Below are 23,585 nucleotides of genomic sequence, written 5' to 3'. Positions count from 1 at the left end.
TCCTGATTCACAACTATACGTGCATGTCGCAACTTGGTGCTAGCGATCATGATGCACCAGATAGTAGCTGAAAATTTGTCTGGTTGGTGCGCGAGGTATGTTATTTGTATGAGAAATACATTAAACTCAGTGACCAGAAAGGCCTGCAACATTCCGTGATTGATACTTGTCTTTTCTTCCCAGTGGACCATGTTAATGTTTTCACTATCTGTACTTTCTGAAATTTGTTTGATTGCAAGTCTAGATTCTTTTTAAACAAATTGATCCTTGATCAAATGCAAACTAAAATTCGAAGGGTGGTAAATGTTTAGCGATCTCAACAAGAGCGAAAAACAAAGAAGCTAAAATCTTCATATAGATGACTTGATGTTGTAGGAGATAGATTATAGAGAAATTAATGAGAATTTGTGAAATATTTTGAGGCCTCATATTTTTTAGAGCAGGACTTTAATTACCTTGGCATTGAGCTGATCCAGGGCTAAACATGTCTTATTGGAAAAGACAATAGTATATTTTATCTCATTCTTATGACGCAAGAGTAGATCTCACCCTAATTATCAATGGAGGACAAATCTAAACTATTTCACATAATTCATAACTAAATTTGGACATCTTTGTTGACCATATCAGATATGGTTTTATTGTCAAATATGATTTTATATATTCTCTGATTATGCAGAATCACATCCTTAATATTGTGGAAGATATGGCTCGATATTGTACATGATATACGCCTAGAATCATGTTTGTAATTATGTAAATATTTGTGTATAAATAGTCTATAGTTCATGAATTGTAAATCACAAATATATAGTACACTTTTCAATCTCTTATGATTCTTGATTTATCAATAGTTTTCATGGTAGCAAGAGCCTAATATTTTTTCCTGAAATTGTTCTACTTCTTATACTTTGTTGCTGTTCGATTTTTGTCATCAAGTTATATTTTCTGTTTTCCCAATGGAGTCACATTCTCATGATATTTTGTCTACCAAATTCGATGGAAAAAACTATCCTATGTGGGAATTTCATTTTCGAATCTTTGTTCAAGGGAAAAGCTTGTTTGGAATGTTGGAGGGATAAAAAACTGAGCTAAACGAAGATAAGGAAAAACAAGTTTGGCATGCTAACAATGCTCGTGTCATTTCATAGATCCTCAATTCTGTACACGCAGATGTTGCACTTAGTCTGTGTCCGTTCAATCTGGCATCAGAGATGTGGAAGCATCTCAAAAAGGTATAGGCTCAATGTAACCATGCTCGTGATTTTGAATTAGAACATACTCTTTCAGAATACAAGTACGAAGACAAAGACATTCGGAGTTACTATTCGGGACTTATGGTGATCTGGTCAGAACAAGACTAAAGTTTTGGAGGAAGCCTTTCTTCCACAGGTCTCAAAGAAGGTATGCCGGAGAAGAAGAATACTCGGTCATTCAATTTCTCATGAAATTGAGGCCTGACTTTGAACCCATTAGAGCAAACATTCTTAATAGAGAAACTCTACCGTACATTGATGTGTTTTCAGAGAACTCATTCGTGAGGAGATGCGCATCAATACTCAAGCAACCATGGATTCGTCCTACACAGTTGACACGGCTATGCATACATCAAAAGGTAAATTCTACATTCAGAATTCATCTCAAAAGTATGGACCACAATTCTTTGAGTGCAAAGAGTATGGTCATATTGTGTCACATTGCAAGAAGAGAAATATTTGAAATTATTGCAAGAAGCCTGGCCATATAATTCTGGAGTGCAATCGACGCCCAAACACTCATCAAACAAAGCACAAAGATTATCAAGCAGCCGAAGCTTCTATGAGTCAAGAATAGATCATACCACCATCTGCCTTGGATCCAAAAGCACTTCAAAAGATGATATAAGATTCAGTTGCTGCTGCTCTCCCAGGGGCTATTTCCAATGCTCTCACTGTTTCCTATCTTGGTAAGAAATTAAATAAGAATTCAAAAGTTTGGCATATAGATTCAGCCGTTTCTAACCATATGACAGGAGATATTCATAATTTAAACTCTTTATCAACTCCATCAGAAAATCATCTCGTTGTCAGAGCCAATGGTGGTACATTACCTGCCTCCGGCATTGGAAATGCGTCTTGCTTCACTAATGTCCTTTATGTCCCTAAACTTACTGCTAATCTTATTTCAGTTCAATAATTGGTGGAACAAAATTGTCTTGTTCTTTTCTCACGTTTTGGTTGTGTTGGTCAGAATTTGGAGACAGGGAAGGTGATTGCTAAGGGTCATAAAGTTGGGAGACTCTTCCAGTTGTACATGTCAACACCTCACCATGCATATTTTTTGTCTGCCTCTAAAGAGGACATCACCAACTCAAATAAATTGTGGTACTTGTGGCATCATCGTCTTGGGCATCCACATGTTCAAAAACTTTCCTCCATGTTACAACATTGTCTTGATTTTAATAAGAAATCACGAGGTTTTTCACCAAAATTACCTTGTGAAAATTGTGCTAATTCTAAACGTCATAAATTGCCTTTTCCTTGTAGTACTACTTTATACAATTCTACTTTTGATTTAGTTCATAGTGATGTATGGGGTCCTGCACCTATTTCATCTAGATTGGGGTATCGATATTTTATTTTGTTCGTTGACCACGTCTCATGATGTACTTGGGTGTTCTTTTTCAGAAACAAAAGTGACCCTCTTAAACTCATAAAACAATTTGTCACCTATGTCGAGACTCAGTTCAACAAGCGAATCAAAAAAAATTTGATCTCACTGGGGTAGGGAATACATGAAATCTGAACTCATAGATTTTTTCAAAGATAGAGGCATTATTTTGCAGCACTCTTGTCCATACACAACTGAGCAAAATGGGATTGTAGAAAGAAAAAATAGGCATGTTCTGGAAAACATTAGCTCTTCTCGATACATCAAATGTTCCTAAAATATTTTGGGTTGAAGCCATTCAAACTTCTGTCTATTTAATAAATAGGCACACCAACACCAACAACAAAGATGATAGTCCATATTCCGTTCTTTTTGGTAAACTCCCTGATTATTCCCATCTAGAAGTTTTTGGTTGTATGTGTTTTGTCCATTTACCTAGACATGAACGTCATAAATTATCTTCCAAAGCCATGAGGTGTGTTTTTCTAGGTTATAATGATGTCCAAAAGGGCTTTCTTTGTTATGATTCTTCTAGACGACAATTAAGGGTTTCTAGACATGTGATTTTCTTTGAGCATATGTTTGCTTACCCTACAACCTCATCAACAACATCCGACTCTTTTTTTTTTTGTTACAAGTTTGAGAATCAACATGTGCAAAGTCCTGTAGCTCCCAATGAGGACCCTAATGGCATTACTGATGATCCTGTTCAATATGATACATTCACAATGGATGATTCAGGTAACAGTACTACTTTACCTGGTTCGTCCCACACCTCTTTCACTCACTCATCTGACAGCAATAATAATTCTAATGGTGAACTTGTACCAAATGAGCGAATAAATCCTCCAAATCATGCTTCCCGTCACTCTGAACGTAAAACACCTACCCCGAATCGATATGGATACTCTCCAGGTAGATACGACTAATCTTATGCCTTACTTGCTACTTTGAATTCTATTTTTGTTCCAGCTACTTACCAACGAGCATCGACTCATGACCGCCGGAAAAAGGCAATGGAATAGGAACTTTCAGCTTTAGAAGAGAATCATATGGGATTTGGTGTATAAATTAGCTGAAGCTTCTATTATTGGGAGTAAATGGATTTATTCGGTGAAGATGAAGTTTGATGGTACATTGGAGAGGTATAAAGCTCATCTAGTAGCTCAAATATATACACAAGAATATGGGTTGGACTATGAGGAGACTTTCTCCCCTGTTGCAAAGATGACAACAATTTGTGTGCTGCTCACTATTGCATCTGTCAAACGGTGGCAACTTCATCAAATGGATGTGAAAAATTCATTCTTGCATGGTGAATTATGTGAAGTTATATACATGAAGCCTCCTCCAGTGTACAACCAAGCCTAACCTGACATGGTATGTCGTCTTCGAAAGGCTCTTTACGGTCTCAAACAAGCACCACGTGCATGGTTTAGAAGTTTCGATCTACCATCATTAATGCTGGTGTTTCTCAGTCAGTTTCTGATTACTCATTATTTATCTGACACTACAATACTGGTATGACAATTTTGTTACTTTATGTGGATGATATGACTATAATCGGGAATGACGAGAATGAGATTAAACAGGTCAAGAATCTTCTTAATGCAACCTTCAAAATAAAGGACCTTGGTAGGTTATCATATTTTTTAGGTTTGGAGGTTGAATATTTGTAGGATGGTATCATGCTAAGCCAAAGGAAGTATGTGAAAGATCTTGTTACACAAGCATGTCTCAGTGATCAGAAGGTAGCACACACACCCATGGAGATCAATGTTAAGTACAAAAATGATGATGGAGATCCTCTTGCAGAACCAACACTATACCGGAGGCTCAATGGTTGTCTTATTTATTTGACAATGACAAGACTGGACATCTCTTATCTGGTTCAAGTCTTGAGCCAATTTGTTGCAAATCCATGCCAACATCACTTTTCTGCCCTCCTCAGGATCATTCATTATGTTCGGAGTACAATTAATTGAGGTCTATTCTTTCATTCAGCATTGTCTCTAAACCTCGAAGGATATGCAGATGCAGATTGGGCAGGATGCCCAAACTCTCAAAAGTCTACAACAGGATGGTGTATGTTAATTGGATCATCACTTGTCTCATGGAAGTGCAAGAAACAGTCAAAAATCTCAAAATCGTCAACGGAGGCAGAATATATATCCATGTCACCTGCTTGCTCTGAAATAGTGTGGATACATCGACTGTTGGCAGAACTTTATATCCCCGTTGATTACACCACTACGTTACATGCGCAATACCAATGCAACACGAGATGGCAACAAATCCAGCTCCACCACGAAAATACAAAGCACGTATGTGGAGTGAGTCATTATATTCGTGAACTTGTTGTTGATCAAGTCATTAGTCTTCAACATATCACTTCTCATGATCAATTGGCAGATTTGTTTACAAAAGCAATGACAAGGAGCCGACACCAATTCCTATTATCCAAATTAATGCTTCTTGATAAGTAGCATAAATTTGACGGGGGGATGTTGACCATATCAGATATGGTTTTATTGTCAAATATGATTTTATATATTTTCTGATTATGCAGAATCACATTCTTAATATTGTGGAAGATATGGTTCGATATTGTGCATGATATACGCCTAGAATCATGTTTGTAATTATGTAGATATTTGTGTATAAATAGTCTATAGTTCATGAATTGTAAATCACAAATATATAGAACACTTTCCAATCTATTATGATTCTTGATTTATATATAGTTTTCAATTTTCTCTTGAATAATTACACTCTCAATCCTTACTCGAAACGAGACTTTATGTTCATCCATTTCTTAAATAATTCAAAAGGCACATAAAATATCAACAAGTCGATCAATATATAGTTACATAACTAGCTTATGAAGAAATATGTTTTACTCTGGCCGATTTATAAACCGATAACATGGATAACAAATTTACAGTTTGAAATTTCCAATCATTACAAAAATAATGAATCACGTTGTGCAAGTACTCTTCATATTTACTAGAGATAAAACGATACAACCGATCTCCTTTTCAAAGCTTTCCATGGCCCCCACAAAATCCAGCAGACTATTACACACAATTAGGACCCCGTTATCATGAACTATTACTAAAAATCTATTTTGTTTTAGTTTTTGTTTTGTGTGTGGACAAACGATATCCGGTAAGGCCTATGGCTGGATTATTTTAGATCTACGGGCCGGCCGGCACCGGCCATTTATATGAACATAGGGAATCTATACTCATGTGTTCCTATAAAGGCGGAGCTACAGTTCTACTTATGAATTCGGCAAAGTCTAACAATTTGATTGATCCATGTTTTTTATTTGTATTTAGAAATATTTTTAATATATAGATAATATATTCAAAATCCTACAAGCTACATTTTCTAAAATTGAAAAACTCAAAATTCTAACTACGTCTTTGCACCTTATAATAAATTAGATGAAGACAACAAAGGTCGTTCTCAGTTAAGCACTCACTTGTGATATCCTTCATAATTAAGTACTTATGACAGTAGGCTAGAGTTTCACTTTTAAAAATTTCGATCTTCAGACACTTTATTGGAGTCTTACTTGTGGGGAATTTCGTACTTGATATAATGTAATGGAGTTTCACTAATAAAAGCTTCAAATTCTAGTACATTATCTAGGAATTTTGATATGTTTTAAATAAGGATATTTTTGTCCAGATATTTTTTTCGTATTAAAATGTAGCTATATATTCTAATCAATTTGAGAGGATCGACTAATTTTGTATTAGCGGTATTAAAAAAAAAAAAAGAGTGGCTATTTCCCATATAAGCCGTAAAGCATTAATAGAAAGTAAACTGAAGTTGTTAGAACATTTCTTGTTTGTCATATGTCTCTATCTCTGTATACTTTTCTCCTTATCTCCGTATCCTTTTCTCCTTATCTCCCTTCTCGATTCTTCGAAATTAATCTCAATTATTTATGTTAATTACGTACATATTATGGTAAACGAATCTTGAATAAAGTTCAATATATCTTTCAATCACATCTAATTTAATTAGAGCTGCCCCCACAATGATATGTTAAATTCAATTATATATTATCATCTTGGATGGCATAACTTCTAATTATCTTTTGATGTCCCTCGATATTATATTCAATAGAATGGGGAAGAGCCAACTATTCACAAAGTTATCAACAAGCCTCAATACTTGCTATTTTAGGCCTATAAATATCAAGGAAGGAAAGCATCAATATTTACACAAATTCTTCTTTTTTACATCTTTGAGCCAAATTAAAGTAGCATTAAGATGGCCTCCTTTAAGCAAGCTTTTCTTTTGATTTCTCTCTTTGTTGCAATTTCAGGTTCAAAACATTACCACTCTCTCCTTTTATGTGTAGTAAAAATTATGCATTTAAGAGATACCTGTCACTACAATAAAATGCATACAGTCAAACCTCTCTATGACAGACATCCTAACGAAATCACTATAACATTCAAATTCTTTTTGGGCCGGTTTTCATGTTGTGTTATATTATATGTTCTCTATAGCAATATTTCATTATAGCAGTCAAGCAAACAATCTGAATAAACGACGCCTTTATAGATATGTTTGACTATATATAGTTATGAATTCTTAGCTACGGATATAAAATTTGTGGCTAGCTAATACTTGATAATAGGCACAAAAGTTATAACTCCGTGGCTACTTTGGGGTCGTTGTTAGGGTTTTGCCCTGATTTTCTTACCATATTTGGATTTTACCTTTTTTTAAAAGAAGGGAAAAGAGTTTACCATAATTGATTTTACTTTTTCAAATACAAATCTTCCATATTTGAGTAACCCTTTTCTTGGAGGAAAAGTTTTGGACATCTATAAATTGAAGACCTCCTTCTTACAACTAGAGAACATAATAGCATCCACAATGTAGTCACGAAAGAGTCTTGTTTATAGGGAGATTATTCTCTCCATAATTTTTAATGCTTTCTTTTACGTTAGGTGTTTTACTATGTAGGTCACTTGACCAAACCATATTATAATATTATACTTTTTAGTATATTTTCTTTGTTGTCCGATTTATCGTCATTCAAGGTTTGCAAATTATTAGCTTCCGCATGACGCCCTGATTATTTCGATCCCAACAAGTGGTATCCGAGCCAATGGTTCAGCCAATGATTCGGTGATGTTCAGGACATGTTCAAGGCGGTTTTAAATCAAGAGCAACCAATTTCACGATAATGAAGATTTTATCTACGAGTACTACATGTGGAGATGAATTTCAACCATAATTTCAACATCTCTGCTGCTGCATCTTTAAAAATAAATCAAAATATTTTTAAACCAATTTTTAACCCATAATACTTTTAACCTTACTTTTAACAATGGAAAGCAGCAGTGATGAAGATTAGTGAAGAAGGCGGATCAATTTTTGTCAAGAAAATCCAGGCCAAAATAGGAGATTTGTTAGGGTTTTGCCCTGATTTTCTTACTATATTTGGATTTTATCTTTTCTTGATGGAAGGGCAAAGAATTTACCATAATTGATTTTACTTTTTCCAAAAGAAAAATACAAATCTTCCATATTTGAGTAACCTTTTTCTTGGAGGAAAAGTTTTGGACATCTATAAATTGAAGACGATTAATAGCCAAGCCTACCCTTTTGTGCTTGTCAATCTGTATCCCATTCTTAGGTATAGTTTTCTTTGATCACAGATCGACAGGTGATCCGTCCTTTCTCCCCCTTTCGTCATAAGGCGTGGTCTGACTCTGAGAAACATATGGGTAAATAGATAGAAAAAAAAGAGTATGAACACAAATAAAAAGAGTGGGATAGGGGACATGTCCCAGAGACTATGTTCACTCAGTTTTCTCTTTAGTTTCGACACCTAGGATTTTTTAGTAGAAAGTCTTATGACAAGAAATCGATTTCATGAAATTTGAATAGGTGTTAAGTCAACAACAAACATACGTTTTTACGTTTTCGCGTCAAATCTATGACCTTCTCACAATTAGAGAACACAATAGCATCCACAATGTAGTCACTAAAGAGTCTTGTTTATGGGGAAATTATTCTCTCAGTTTTTAATGCTTTCTTTTAAATTAGGTTTTGTAATATGTAGGTTACTTGACCAAACCATAATATAATATTATGCTTTTTAGTATATTTTCTTTGTTGTCTGATTTATCGTTGTTCAAGGTTTGTAAATTATTAGCTTCCGCATGACGCCCTGATTATTTCGATCCCAAAAGTCGTTTAGTTCGTGGACTAAGTTATCCGGATTATAGTCATGGGATCATAATTCTTGAACTAATTTATTCCAATTCTCAGAGGTGGAATGAAATAACACCAAGTTTGATGGGATGAGGTGTGATATCGTAGGATTAAGTTTGGATCAAATTTATACTTTATTTGGCTAAAGGTACAAATTTATCCTGCGATTAGCTATACCTTCAACCAAACAATTATAAATTTACTCCTAAACTTAATCCTAAAATATCCCACAGTTCTATAAAATTTCTTAGCCCCAAAGTTGCCAAGTGTCGTGGCAGTAGTTATCAAAACAGCTACAAACTTATTGCAATAGAACTCCATAGCATAATGATAACACTTTTTAAAGTTACTGTAGCAATACTAACCTTTTTGCCACAGTAAAATATTTTTAAAAAAAATTATTATTCTAATGGAGTACTTTTATGTTTACAATGTGCAGTTAATCTCTCTCAAGTGATGGCATTACGAGAGTTACCAGTTGATGTTGCAGAGTGAAAGAAAAATTACTTCCACTTGGTGACATTATAACTTGCTTTAAATATTGCAACGTCGAAAGTGATTGCAGTGAAGGTTGGCTCTGTTCAAACTGTGTTCCATCTACGATTGAAGGGTTGAGATCTCAATGTGACAAACGCACTGTTACTGGTGAAGGTTATTTTGGAATTCTCCTTCGAGCTAAGCGAAACAAAATATAGATCATTTGTTGAATGAAATGAACTATTTAAATGCTTGATATAATATATATCAAGCATTTTAAATAATGCTGCGTTACCTACTAGTTGTCCAAGTTTGTATAAGAAAAATAAATAAGTAATTTCCTTTTGGGAACTACTATACTAGGTTACAACTTAAATGTTTGCATGCAGTGTATCTTGATGTTGTCATCCTTTATGTAATTCATTGTGAAATATATTTTCTCTATTAAAGTGGTGTGAAACTAAAATGCGAGATATTTTACTGTATGGCGGAGCTAGGAATTATGTCAAGGGTGATCGAATTCATATAATCTATGTATTAAGGGTGTTCAATATGTAACATATGTCTGTAATATGTAATAATTGACATGTCTACACGGTATAATTTTTCGGCGAAGGGTGTTCGGTTGAACACCCTTGCCGGGCTGTGGCTCCGCCACTAATGTCACGCCCCCCAAACTGGAGTGAGACTTAAAGTAAATGACACTCAACCTGTATTACTTGTGGAGTAGACCCTGTTTTTACTGGCTGAAAATCACTGCCGAGTTACCATATCAATAAAGGCCTAACTAAGTTTTTGAGTAATATATTCAGCTAATTGGTATAAAAAGTCTAATGTAATAACATCGTGAAATTAAATCCACCAACAAATCTTGCTGCAAAATGTAGATTGCTCTGAATGTTGCTTCAATGAATGAACTATTAAATGCTTTATATATCTTCGTGTTTATTCAAGCATTTTAAATAATGTTGTTTTTCTTAGTACTCGTCCAAATTTGTGTAAGAAAATAAATAACCAAGTTTTTTGCAGTGTTTCTTGAGGTTGTGATCATCCTTTATGTAATTTATTGTGAAATATATTTTCTCTATTTGCTAGCTCTATTAGAGTTGGAGGGAACAGATCGCAGCATTTGGCTAATGTTTTAACTCAACTCAATATTTTCGATACAAAGGATATTGTTGAAAAGATAACTAAGTAAACAAACGTGTGCTTTCTTGAGCAACTTAAACTTTTAGACTATTCAGTCACACTTTTTAACTTGGTAACAAATAGATAGAGGTTACGTTCGAATCTCGCCGACCCAATATCAAAAGAAAGAACAATAATTTTAAAGATATTACAATCATTTTAATAGAAAAAGTTATTATCAACTCTAAAATTACTAACAACTTGTTATCAGTTTCAACAATTCTATGCAAACACAATTGTTTATTCAAAAAACTTCAGCTTGAATACCCAAAAGTACTTTTTAGCTACTTTTAATCAGTTAGCCCAAACAAACTCTATATATAACCTACAACAAGCTCGCCATGCATGCAGGAAAAATAGAGTGAGCTAAAGCTCATGAGTAAGGCTTATGACTTATGATGAGTGAGGCTTATGACTTATGAGTGTGTGAGAATGCAACTTCAAATATAATGTTATATACTTATTTCTCCTCAGTTTCAATACGTGTCTTAGTTTGACTGGGCACGGAGTTTAAGAAAATAAAAAAATCTTTTGAATTTTGTGGTTTTAAACAAAAGTTGTAAGGTAGTTTGTACGACGGAGGACAATTCCAAAGAAAGATTTTATCGGAAAAAAAAGTCACATCATTTTCAATGTTATGGGGTGTAATTTCCTGATAACTTTCTATTTTTGTACTTTCTGAAAATAATAAGAAGTTGGGCCTTTTTGAAAATGGGCTAATATTATCGGCCCAAATTCCAGATAACTTTCTATTTTTGTACTTTCTGAAAATAATAAGAAGTTGGCCTTTTTGAAAATGGGCTAATATTGTCGAAAGCCCAAGTTCTTCCATACTTTACTCCATAAGACACTATACTCGTGCTTTCTTGGGTCCAAATAGTCTCAGGTCTATCAATTTAACCAATTCCTCTTTCAATTTATAGCTATTGAAGGCAATTTAGCAACTGAATTCAAGTTTTCTCTATGTTGATACTATATTTAGCTCCTTGGAATTTGCTGGGTTTGAGTCTTTTTTTATTTTTTTATTATGGCATTGATGGTTCTATTTTGACAATCTTCTATGTAAATTCAAGTAACATAGTACATTCACACGATCTCTTATATGTAATTAAAAATTTCATTGAAAAATATATAATGCAATGTTATTCTGCACCAGTTATTTTAAAATTTTGGGCAACCTCTTTAGTGATTATATGTTCTGTTTTTTCAATCACTCCGCTATTTATTTTTTCTTTATTTAAATGAGGAAATAACTTCTTTTTTCAGAAATTCATAGAGCCGATAGATCTGAATTCATGTAAGGTAGGTTCGTTAAAAAGGTAACCCCTCCAATCCCTGTTAGAAAGTTCTTAATCATTTTCTCCACTAACTATTTCTTTATATCCATTTGCTAACATGTAATTGGATAAGGATTAAAATTTAAAAGGAATTGTCATCGTGTGTAACATCCTCATTTAATTAAAGCATAATCTAGTGACTTGCTTTCTAGATTTTTCTATTGTGACCTTCATTTCTTGATCTAATTTCTTCTCAACAACTTCAAGTTATAAAAGATTTGGTCATTAAATTATTTCAACAGGACCCCGGTGACTTGAGTAAATTTTTAAGAGAGTAAATGATTTACAACAACATTTCAAGAGAAATAATAGTTCTCGCTCACAAATCTTCAATTCTACAATCTCTTTTTTTTAAGTAAAGATCATGTCCAAACATAGTCAGTACCTCTAAACACTCTTTTTTTAACTTCAACTTCAAGCACTCTTTTTCCCCAATTCAACCAAATATTATCCAATCATCGTCTATACCGAAATTCGTCAATTATAGCATAAATATGCAAAATCTGAAACACATTTCAACTAGCACAACTCTCAATATTATTTCCCTTCATACTTTAAACAAGAGGCTTGAATCCCATGTATTTCCCACTTTTGCGATATTTCAAGAACCCATATGAGTAGTATTTCAAGAGAAATAGTATTTTTTACTCACAAATCTCCAATTTCTACAAACTCTTTTACCAAGTGAAGATCATGTCCAAACATAGTCAATACTCCAAATATACTCCAAATACTTTTTTCCGACTTCAACTTCTAATACATTTTTTTCATTTAATTCAGCCAGATATTGTCCAAACGCCTACTGATATTCATTGATTAATTAGAGCACAAATATGGAAATCCTGGAGCGCACACGCTTCAACTAGCACAACTCTAACACTTACGAATCTTCAATTTCTACAAACTCTTTTTCCGAGTGAAAATCATGTTCAAACACACTTACTTCCAAATACACTTTTTCAATTCAACCCAAAATATTCTCCAAATGTCGTCTACTGATATTCGTTAATTGGACCACCAATATGCAAAATCTGGGGAACACTTCAAACGAGTACAACTCTCAATATTTTCCTTCTTATTTTCAACAAGGTGGCTTGAACCCCATGTACTTGCCACTAGTGTAATCCCTCCAAACATCTACAGCTCCAAAACTTGTAATAAGAACAGTACTTAAAGCCATGACAATACCAACAGAGAAAACAATAAGTGATGCTCTCCCATGATGTTCTATGGCTCTTTGTACCACCACCAATCCAATAAGTGAGGCAATTAAACAAACAAGTGCAAAGATGAGGGCAGTATTGACATGTTCCATGCCTAGAAATAAGTATTGTACTGCTGACATAGTAGAGGAGAAAAATACCATGAATGAACAAGTTGCTGCTGTTATCTGTTAGGAAAGAAAAAGTCATTAGTCCTACTAAGAGAAAAAAAAAAATTAACCTAAATAGATGCTAAACCCAATTACTTAAACTAAAAATAGACGGATGACTTTTAATATATGTAATATGATCCATGTATAATATGTGTATAACCCTGTATAACTAATATATACTATATATATACCGGCTAAGAAAAGTAAATAGTGGATTCGTCCGACAATTTGTGTAAAGATCCAAGAAAAATACTTGTTGAGCTTAAGTATATGTCAGGTATGACTGAAGTCATTCTTCTGAAAAATACTTTTCGGTGTTTGATTGGTTGAATAGAAAATATCTTTTGACAAATTAAGATATTTATTAAAAATTGATAAGAATTTTAGCAAATCAGAGAGCGTTTTGATGGAACTCTTGAGTACCAAAAGTAAATAATAGTGTGTCCAAGTATTAGTTAAAAGTTGAAATAAGTAAATAATAGTGTCCAAGTATAACTTGAAGTTAGCAAGTTAGGATAGTTGTAAGGAATATGACTCCTCTGATAAGTGAGAGAAATCATGAGTTAATTTCATAGATGATCACTCAACTTTCACTTTATTGTATTAAAGTCACTAATTATTTTTTGTAATAAAAAAAATTACTCAACTTTAACTAAGTGTAACATATGTCAATAAACTGTTTTTTGTAGCCAAAAGGTCATTCAACTTTGCGTAAGAATTACAAAAAGTCATTAGGAGGAAATCACTTAACAAAGTTGAATGATGTTTTGGTTAGAAAGAAATTGTTTAGTGACCTTATATGATACTCAGGCAAAGTTTAGTATTTTTTTTTAGTTACGAAAAATAGTTTTGTGACTTCCGGTCATACTTAAGCAAAATTGAGTGATAATTTTGTACAAAAAAATATTTAAGTAACTTTGATGCAATAAAATATAAATTAAGTGGTCATCCATGAAATGGTAAGGATACCCCCGAAAATAACTTACTCGTGAAAAATATTTTTCTAAAAACTAGCTTTTGTCTGACCAAACACACCTTAATGTGAAATCAGAGGAAGTTCTAAAATGGAAAAATAACAAAATAGAAGAGTAATGGAGAATTACTTCAGGTGTTATTCCAACTTGAATTAGAAGAGGACTAATAAGCATTCCACCACCAATTCCAAATACACCACCCAAAATTCCTGCTAGCAACGCCATTAAGGGGAATATGAACATTCCTGAAGGTCCATTCTTAGTTTCACAGGCTACGTCCTTCATAAATAAGGCAATTTAAAATGTTAATCAATAAAAATTGTACTTAGAAGTTAATTAACTACACAAACACGAGTTGTGGTGGGATGATTGGGGTCCCTCCACCCTTAACCAGAGGTCTCGGAGTCGAGCCCCTAGGAATGGAAAAAATCTGTTGGGAGCGCAAGCGTGTAAAATGGGCCCTGCGGTCTTGCTACCCGGACCCGAAATTGTGGTTCAATACGGATACCGGTCACCGGGTGAGAACAAAAAGAATAAGAAGTTAATTAACTTCATATATAATAGGTAGAAAATTAGAATATTATCTTCTTGTTAATACCTTCCTGTTGGAAGGCAAATTCTGCTTATTTTCTCTCTTGTATAAGATCCATGATGTGAAAATTATCGCCAGAGGAAATTGAACTGATGAAATGATCCAGTATATCAAACCACATGCCTCCATTTGAATCATGCCCTGCACAAGATTTAATAGTTCCAATTAACAATGTAAAAACAAGTTCCGTTGCATCCTAAATATTCATAGGATTTGGATTATTACCTAATATTCATGGATACTGTAATAAAGTTTTCATATTATTAGATTAATCTGTCTATTTCTCATGTTACTAATTCTACTTCTATGACTAATTCTAATAACCTTTTAAATTACCTGGCCGTGTAATACACTGAGTGTATAGAATTTACGCCCTCTGCCCAATTTATGCGGAGAGATACGGATGACGATAATCAAAGCACCTTTTCTCGGTGTGAATTCGGGCATAAATTTTTCAAATTTCTTAAAATAAAATTTATCGTACTTTTAAAATACGTAAAATGTACTAGTATAATTCAACATGGTTAATAATTTAAAATATAAAAAAAGTTTGAGAAAATTATTAAGAATATGCAAAAGATTCAAGTAAAAACATATCTACATCAAATGTTTACATTAAACCAATAAATACATGACATGTGTTTGTACATAAATTTTTCATGTTTGACAATGATCAATCACAATCAATATGTATTCTCACTTTATTAAATTACATAACTATGCTAAATTATTATTCTCTTCGTTTCAAAATGTTTGTCTGATTATTGATTCGGTACGGAGTTTAAAAAAATAAATAATACTTTTAAATCTTGTGGTTATTTACTAAAGATATGTAAAATATAATAAATTCTCTTTAATTTTGTGGTCTTAAACATACCAGAAATAATTTTTTTTTTTGTAAGTGAACTAAAAAGTAAAGTAAAATAAACATTTTGAAATGGAGGGAGTACAGCTTAATTTCAACACCTTAATGCTAATGAGTTTTTACCTTGGTTTACGTCTCATTCAATCTCACTCACAAGAGTCAAATCAACTTTAAAAAAATGAAAAATATTAAAAGTGAAAAGCAAGTAATAAAGACAAGAAAAAGGAGACATACTTGTCCATATCGATTTCCACGAAGAAGATATAGGAAAAAGAAAGAAAACCAAATCATAATCAATACTCCCATCTTCATCCATGGTATACTCCTTATGCCCTTTTCTTCTTTTTTCAACAAAGGCCCCTCAATTCCTTCAAAATTCACAATTTCACCCAAACTTTTTCTCATCACTTCTTCAGATTCAGTTTTCCAATAATAAATTCCTGATTTAAATGTCTTGAAAGTGCACCAAGCAAGAAATATTGCAAAAAGAATAGTGATGAGCCATTCTGGGAAAACAAGATTGCAAATTACTCCAATACTGACTCCTAACAGAATACTTGGCTGTGAGAGTAAAGCTATGTCAAAATCAACCAATATTTTTCCACCATGTTTGGGACTTGGTAAGAACATGCCGCAAACAACGTTGGCTATCGAGCCTCCCGTCACCTGTTGAGACATAATATAATTAAATAAATTAAAAAAATAATCTATTTCTAATAACTTAAATATTGGATGAAATGTCACAAATTTCAATATGATTTTGAAATATGCAAGAAATTCTGGGTTCAAATCTTGCCGCTATAAAAGAAGAACATTTCGACGTGTTTGCCATTTGTAAAGGTAGCAGCCCACAAGTGAAGGGACATGTTGAGTGATAGTATAATTAAGTAATTAAAATTGTGCTCTTTAAAGCGGATTAAACTTTTAAATGAAATGACCAGACAGTTCAATATGGTATCAGATAATGCAAGAATTAATAAGTTTAATAGCTTGTTTGGCCAACTTCCAAGATTTACTTATTTTAAAAAATGGTTTTTGATCGATTTTTTTTTTCTTTAAGTACTTTTGAAGAGTAGTAGTTTGTATTTAAATAATCAATTTGAAAGACACTTTCGCAAGTATTAGAGTGACAATTTGTAGTTGACCAAAGCCAAAAAGTGCTTCGGGGGAAAATTTACATTTTCAGTTTCTGCTGCTAAAAAACACTTTTTTTTTTCTAAAAACTTGATCATACATTTTAACTTTTCTAAAATAATTATTACTATAAGCACTTTTGGCTCAGAAACTAGGCCAAACGGGCAATATATCTCTTTGCTACCTAGAAAAAGAATAGAAATATTTGGATGAGTTTGGCATATGAAAAGGAATCAAACGACACGTGAGGGGGTGTTAAAACTTAAATAATTAAGTAAATAAAAGTACTCTCAATAAACAGATCAAAATTTGAAATTAAATAATTATGCAATTCAACATTACCATGAAAGCAGAGAAACTTGAGGCTGTTTTAAGGTCAACACCAGCAACAATGGTTAAAATAGGTACATATAGTCCACCACCTCCAATTCCACCAGCACTAGAAATAGAGGCTGCAATAAAACAAAAAATTCCTGCTAACACAGTGGGTGTTCCAAGTTTCAGATTATTATCGGCATCTGTTAATTGTTTTTGTTGCTGAACTCTCCATTCATATATTGAATTCAAGAATTGATGAAAATTAAGGTTTTTTGAGGTGGGGTTTGTTTGTTTTGCAAAGGAAAATCTAAAGGTTGTTAGAATGACAAGGAAGAACAAACATAGTAGGTAGCTGTTGTGGCAATTCATTTTCTTGAAACTATAGAATACAGTATGATTTTGGAGAGGATGCATATATATATATATATATATATATATATATATAAAAGATGATAAGTGGAAGAGGAGGAAGAAAAGTGTTTTTTAAATATGGGACTTTATGAACAGTATTAAAAAAAGCAAATCGGTTTTTAAACTGACTCCATCGAAACCGGATACATTACAAATAATAACCGCCCAAGATAGTAGGTTTGAAATTTGAAAATAAGTAAATTCTTTAGGTCGGGTTTAAATAAAAAGCGGGTTTAAAAAATAATTTTGAGTTATTTTGGGGATAATTCCCGATAAGAATGTTGAGAGGATGAGAATTCTATTTTTAAGCAAGTAAAATTTCTTCATAGGGATTTATGAGCTATTTAAAAAAAAAAAAATGGATTAGCGACAAATTATGAAATTTTTGTGTTAGCTATGATTGTAAACGATTTAACTGCAGATTAATGATTAAGTTCGTAACTAATGATTTTTTTGGTGCGGCAAAAGTACAATACAGAGAGGAGAAAGTACATTGGATTACTTTTTAACTCAAGTTATCCATAAGTTTGAGACTAAGTCTATTTTTGTCTTTATTGTATTACCATGAGTAGATATGTTTTCTTAAGTTTGCAAGTTAATTTTGAGCATTTTTTGTCCAATTGACGGCACTCTCAAATGGATCACTTAAGAGTAACGAAAATTTAATATATTCATTTTTTTCCAAATTGCGATTTCGGTCTTGACAAACATTCTGCTTATAATAGTGGTTCTCATGTCTGAACCTTTTTATTTTTTTATGACTAGTGGTATAATTGGAGGGAAAAAAAAAATGCTAGTGGGAAAGAAGATTTTATTAGGATCTTATTTTACTATAGTCACGTGAAAAGTCCATGGCCTCTTTTTGGACCCGCAGAAAAGCTTAATTTTTACAAACTTAGAATATCATATATGCTTAATATAATACAATAGGGACGAAAACAGAGTTACCTTCAAATTTAAGGTATCAATGAGTTAAAATACACTAGAATATATTACTCCTTTCAATTTAATTTAAGTATCTTACTTTCTTTTTTAATTGCGCCTTACTTTTGTATAAGGATCAGAGGTCATTATGATGAATACAAAGCATAAAGAATTCTCCCATTATATAAAAGTAAGTTTTTTCTTCTCCTAGTCTAATGAGGTAACCCTATTATGATACTATAACCATAATTACAATTGTGTTTCTTCTATACTCAATAACTCTCCAGTTCCCAAATTTTACATGGCATGTTTAAGACAAAAAAATTCAAAAATAATTTTCGTACATTACACATCTTCAGTTTAAAACATAAAATTGAAAAACTTATCAACATGGGTTGTAGTGAACTGGTTGGGATCTCTCCATTTTTAATCAGACGTCTCGGGTTTGAGCTCATAAGAATGGAAAAAATCTTGTTGGGAACGTTACCCCAAAAAGTGGACCCTGCAATGTTAAATCCGAATTTAATTGGGCCCTAAAAAAAAGACGGAATATTTAATCTCTGTTGTTATCGTCTATCTTTCAACCACTATGCAGGTCAACATCCACGCATGGTTGCTTCTTGAAGTGAATATACGTTTCAACCATCGTCAATGTCAGGAAATTACTTAAATGCAGAAGGTGTCAAAGACTGACTTGAACTGGGGAAATTAAAAAAATATTTAAATAAATAAATAAATAAAATAAAAAACTGGGCAAATTAATAATGCTAATACTATATGTAACATTATCGATCAGATAATCTTGATGTCAATAGCAAGCCTTGAAAAAACAAATATAAAAGCTTAATAATTGAAGAGAACTTGGTGAGAGATTGAACAAATTCTATTTGCTTAAATGAGTTTCATATTTAAAATCGTGATATATATTCGTACAATCGAAAGGACGAGTTAAAGACATTGGACCAACATTGCTTCAATTTTCTCATAGCTGCCAAATTTTTTGTGTTAGTTGATGTATTACTATTAAGGGCAATAAAATTAGCTCATGAAAATATGATCCCTCTACTTTGATTCATTCAATTCGAATCATTTAAATATTGGGCTGATACGTATTTCAAATTAACCCATGAGAAACCTTATCAAAATATTTTCAAAAAGATAATTTTCTTGTTTGATATGTTATATAGCCTTAATAAAGAAGAAAAAAGTTTTATTAAGTACTTAAAAAATAATAAAAGAACAAAAAAATAATTAATAGCTCATTTTAATTCAATGACCCCCATCATTTATTAACGCAGTGTATCGTATTTTAACCCGCCCAAATTCAACATGCCCATCTTACATCCCTAATTATCATCATTTTTCTTCTTGTAAGGTTTACTTTTGGTCGTCCATCTCTCTTAAAAAATAGTAATATTACTATGATCATTTAACCTTAAACTGCAGCTAAGATTTAATTTGTTTCACCCATATAATGGGTTCATTAATTCACTCTCTTCTCGTTCCTTGATCTCTTCTTCCTCCATCATTTAATAATTATAGGATAGGATATGCTATACACGACACGTAAAATGACAAGTTGATCAAATTGCTAGATAAATATTACATTTTTGAAATAAACAAAATGAACAACCCCATTTTCTCAGAATGTCCTTTTCCCACCGTCCACACGCTCACACGCATAACAACCCCCCCCCCCCCCCCCCCCAGCACCCACCACCCCAACCAAAAAAAAAAAAAAAAGAAGGTATAATATACAAATAAATCACTTACAAAAATTATAATTGAGCTATTTTTCTGTTACACACATTATTTTTATCACCATTTTATGGAAATTCTTGTTGCCATCACATGATGAAGGACATCGGATATATTGAATAATTAACTGGATTAGCAGCCCATATTAGCTATAAACTCAAAATAAACTTGCTTTATTTTTTCAACTCATTTTAAACAACTAATCTCCATAAACATGCCTCGCATGTTATTCCCTGTCAATCATAACAAATGCTAGGTAATGTTATTTGAAATTATATGGAGTATTATTTATTTTATGGGTACATAAATACTATCTGATCTTATCAACATAGTTTTATTACTTCTCATTAAGATATTGTTTTTGGTACATATCCTTTATATTTTTATCTATGTGGAATATATATATATAATTTTTTTTTTTTTAAAAAAGAAGGGCAGTCGGGTGTACAAACATCCGGCTTTAACAAGGTCCAGAGAATATGTTAGGACTAAAGTTATCCAACTTAATTGAAAATAGTAATAATAATTTAGAAGAAAAACGCAACCCGGCATTCAATAGAGAAGGAAGTACTGAAATCCTACTTAGTCGGACGTAATTTGGTGTTTTACATTGATATGCTCGTCTAGCATGTATTTGTGCTCACCCCATAAATAGTTCTTAGATTTCTTTTAACTATGATCTTCTAAAGCATGCAAATAATAAGAATCCTAATGGAAATTAACTTTAATAAAAGAATATGAGTCCAGGTAGGTATCAGAATACAATTATCTCTTTTGAAGAAATACTTTAATTATTGAAGAGTTGTGATTTGGATTTCAATTGAATTTGAAGTCCTAGTATATTACAAAAAAGATTAATATTACAATATTATCCTATATGAAATTATCTTTTAGATAAAATTTCAACTTAAAAGCGATATAAAGTTAGATTCAATATGCTAAGATATTTTGATCAACTAACATTATATTAAATGCTTTTAAAATAAAAGATAGATATAAATTAGAATTCATATTTTCTGTTTTAGCCCGCTAACCATTATATTTGGTCCGGGTTGGTCGTGGGAATAAGACTACAATTTAGGAATTTTCTATTCAGTTACCCAAATTAAGCAAATATCTTTCATTCTCTCTTCGATAATATTTTATACCAACTACCTAATCTCTATTTTGAAGGAATTGCAATAAGTACCATTTTTACTCCAGTGGTTTTGTTTCTATTTCTCTGTAATGACCTGCATTTTTATGATTTTTCATTGAACCTCCACTAAATCGATCTATAGAGCCTTCTAAGTTGGTTTCAATATGTATAATTTTTGTATTAAGGGTTTATAACCGAGCATAATACTAATATACATATTGTTACATTTCATTTGTGTATATGATGTTGAATATTATATCTGTTGATATTTCTTTTTTGGTTTTCCACCCAAAGATCCGGTATCCGCATTGGAGCCTGACTATATCCAAATTCACGCCCCGTAGGGCCCCATTCGGGGGGAACACTCCCTACCAATAATTTTTCCATACATATGCGTTGATATTTTTATTATATTGTCTAGTTTCTTATTTCCACAAAGTATGTATAATTATTGTATATCAAGTACCTAACATGTGTATAATTTATGAAACTGATGTTTTTCGTTTCATATATAATGTGTGTATAAACAATATACAGTAATAATATAATTGTGTATGATTCTTTTCTTTCATGTATAGTGTGTGTGTAAATGTATATAGCTCAGGTATAAATTTTCATTTCATGTATAATGTGTGTATAAATGTATATAACTCATGTATAAAATTTCATGTATAATGTGAACTCATGTATAAATGCTACTGCTGTATATCCAATAAAAATTGCAGATTTATTATTGATTTATATTTTTTTTTTTTAACTGTACACTTGAATAGAACTGGAATAATGATCGATTCATTTGTTAGAGAAACTCGTGGGATCTTTTGTTGGGAAATTGTCAATAAAATCACACTTCTGTGATTTGAGCAAACGGCAGGCATGGTAATTCCTTTCTATTCTTGTTTGCAAGCCCTTGCTAGCTACCAAAAAAAAAAAAAAAAAACCTTGCTAACAAAATTTATGGCTACACGCAGTCTAGGGCTAAAACAAGTAAATTGTATCATTGGGCCAGCTGATAATTTTTTTTTCCCAATATTGAATAAAAAATGAGGTTTTTTGTTTTTTCAAGTTGTGTCACGTAGATAAGGAGGTAGTCGTAGTATTTCTCCTGTAGTTCCTTGTTCGTCGATTTATGTTACCGACTATTGCTTTGTCTTGTTCACTTAACATTTTATTTTATTGTAGTTATTTTTTCTTTTCCTTTTTGACCCGCTTTGATATTGCTTTATCTTTTTTCCGAACTGCTTTGAATTGTTTCTCCTGAGCCGATGTTCTATCGGAAACAATTTCTCTACCTTCCAAGGTAGGAGTTAGTCTCTTATTTGAGTTATGGGTTCATAGTTCAATACTAGTTAACTTGTCCGGGGTTCGTGCTGTTGGATGCATTTTTTTGTAAATTGTCTTGATATAAAGGGATTAAAAAAAAATGTAATTAAAAATAAACATATATATAAAAAATATTATAAGACCAAGGCAAATGTATAAAAATATACTAAAGCAACCATGCATGTGAAGAACATTATATAAATTCTTACTAACCTTTTTTCACTTTTGTTTTTAAATCATCCAAATGCTTTTCCAATTTGTGTGTTGAATCATCCAAATGAAAATAAATTAGAAATTATATCAGAATAATAATCTATGCACTAAACGTCAAATCAAGAAAAACTTTTAAAAATTTGTGCAACTATTTTCTTTTTCTTTCTTTGACAATCCATACCAAAAACCATACATCAGAGTAATAAACCATTTAGTTTGATTTTTAAAGAGATCGAACCTCGGCAGTATAATTTTTGTCTCAAAGGTGCATCAAGAAGAGAAACAAATTTCATCGTAATCCCCCGGAATAAAATTGACCATTTCTTAATATCATCCAAGTGATTAGTGATTTCACTTCGTGCAATTTTTTCTTTAGCACGTTTGAGATACATTTTCAAAGAAGTAGAATAATCACAAATTTCATAATATTATATTTTAGATAAATTTCAAGTGACACTTCTTTCTATAATTGAAAAAATAAGAAGGTTAGACCACTTTGTTACCCTTATAGAATAGGGGTGGGCGTTCGGGCTATCGGATTGAATATGAAATTTTCGGTTTAGATATTCGGTTCGGATTGAAGAAATTACAATCCAAATCCAATCCAATAAGTTCGGATTGAATTGGATATTTTAAGTTCGGTTTCAGATTATTCGGTTT

General features: G+C 32.3%; 1 protein-coding gene and 1 pseudogene across 3 annotated transcripts in view; one reads left to right on the top strand and one right to left on the bottom strand.

Annotated features, from left to right (window-relative positions):
• Window positions 1–17,564, bottom strand: part of LOC132036477 (sulfite exporter TauE/SafE family protein 2-like) — a 56,411-nt gene extending 38,847 nt beyond the window's left edge. The window contains exons 1-6 of one of the 3 annotated variants that reach the window (XR_009409589.1): window positions 17,183–17,564; window positions 15,941–16,372; window positions 14,848–14,982; window positions 14,379–14,528; window positions 12,626–13,290; window positions 12,131–12,285 (exon numbers count right to left, since the gene is read on the bottom strand). Coding sequence is in view for 1 of the 3 variants with exons in the window: in XM_059426831.1 (XP_059282814.1) it covers window positions 12,982–13,290; window positions 14,379–14,528; window positions 14,848–14,982; window positions 15,941–16,372; window positions 17,183–17,527 (1,371 nt within the window). In the remaining 2 variants the exon portion in view is untranslated. Of the gene's footprint in view, window positions 1–12,130; window positions 13,291–14,378; window positions 14,529–14,847; window positions 14,983–15,940; window positions 16,373–17,182 lie in introns of those variants that run through there. The other 2 variants (XR_009409590.1, XM_059426831.1) reach the window with 2 other exon arrangements.
• Window positions 6,937–9,694, top strand: LOC132037450 (uncharacterized; annotated as a pseudogene).
• Window positions 17,565–23,585: the final 6,021 nt, after the last annotated feature.

Source organism: Lycium ferocissimum, chromosome 11 (genome assembly GCF_029784015.1).
Source record: "Lycium ferocissimum isolate CSIRO_LF1 chromosome 11, AGI_CSIRO_Lferr_CH_V1, whole genome shotgun sequence".
NCBI lineage: Eukaryota > Viridiplantae > Streptophyta > Magnoliopsida > Solanales > Solanaceae > Lycium > Lycium ferocissimum.
This window is presented reverse-complemented; position numbering and strand designations above follow the sequence as displayed.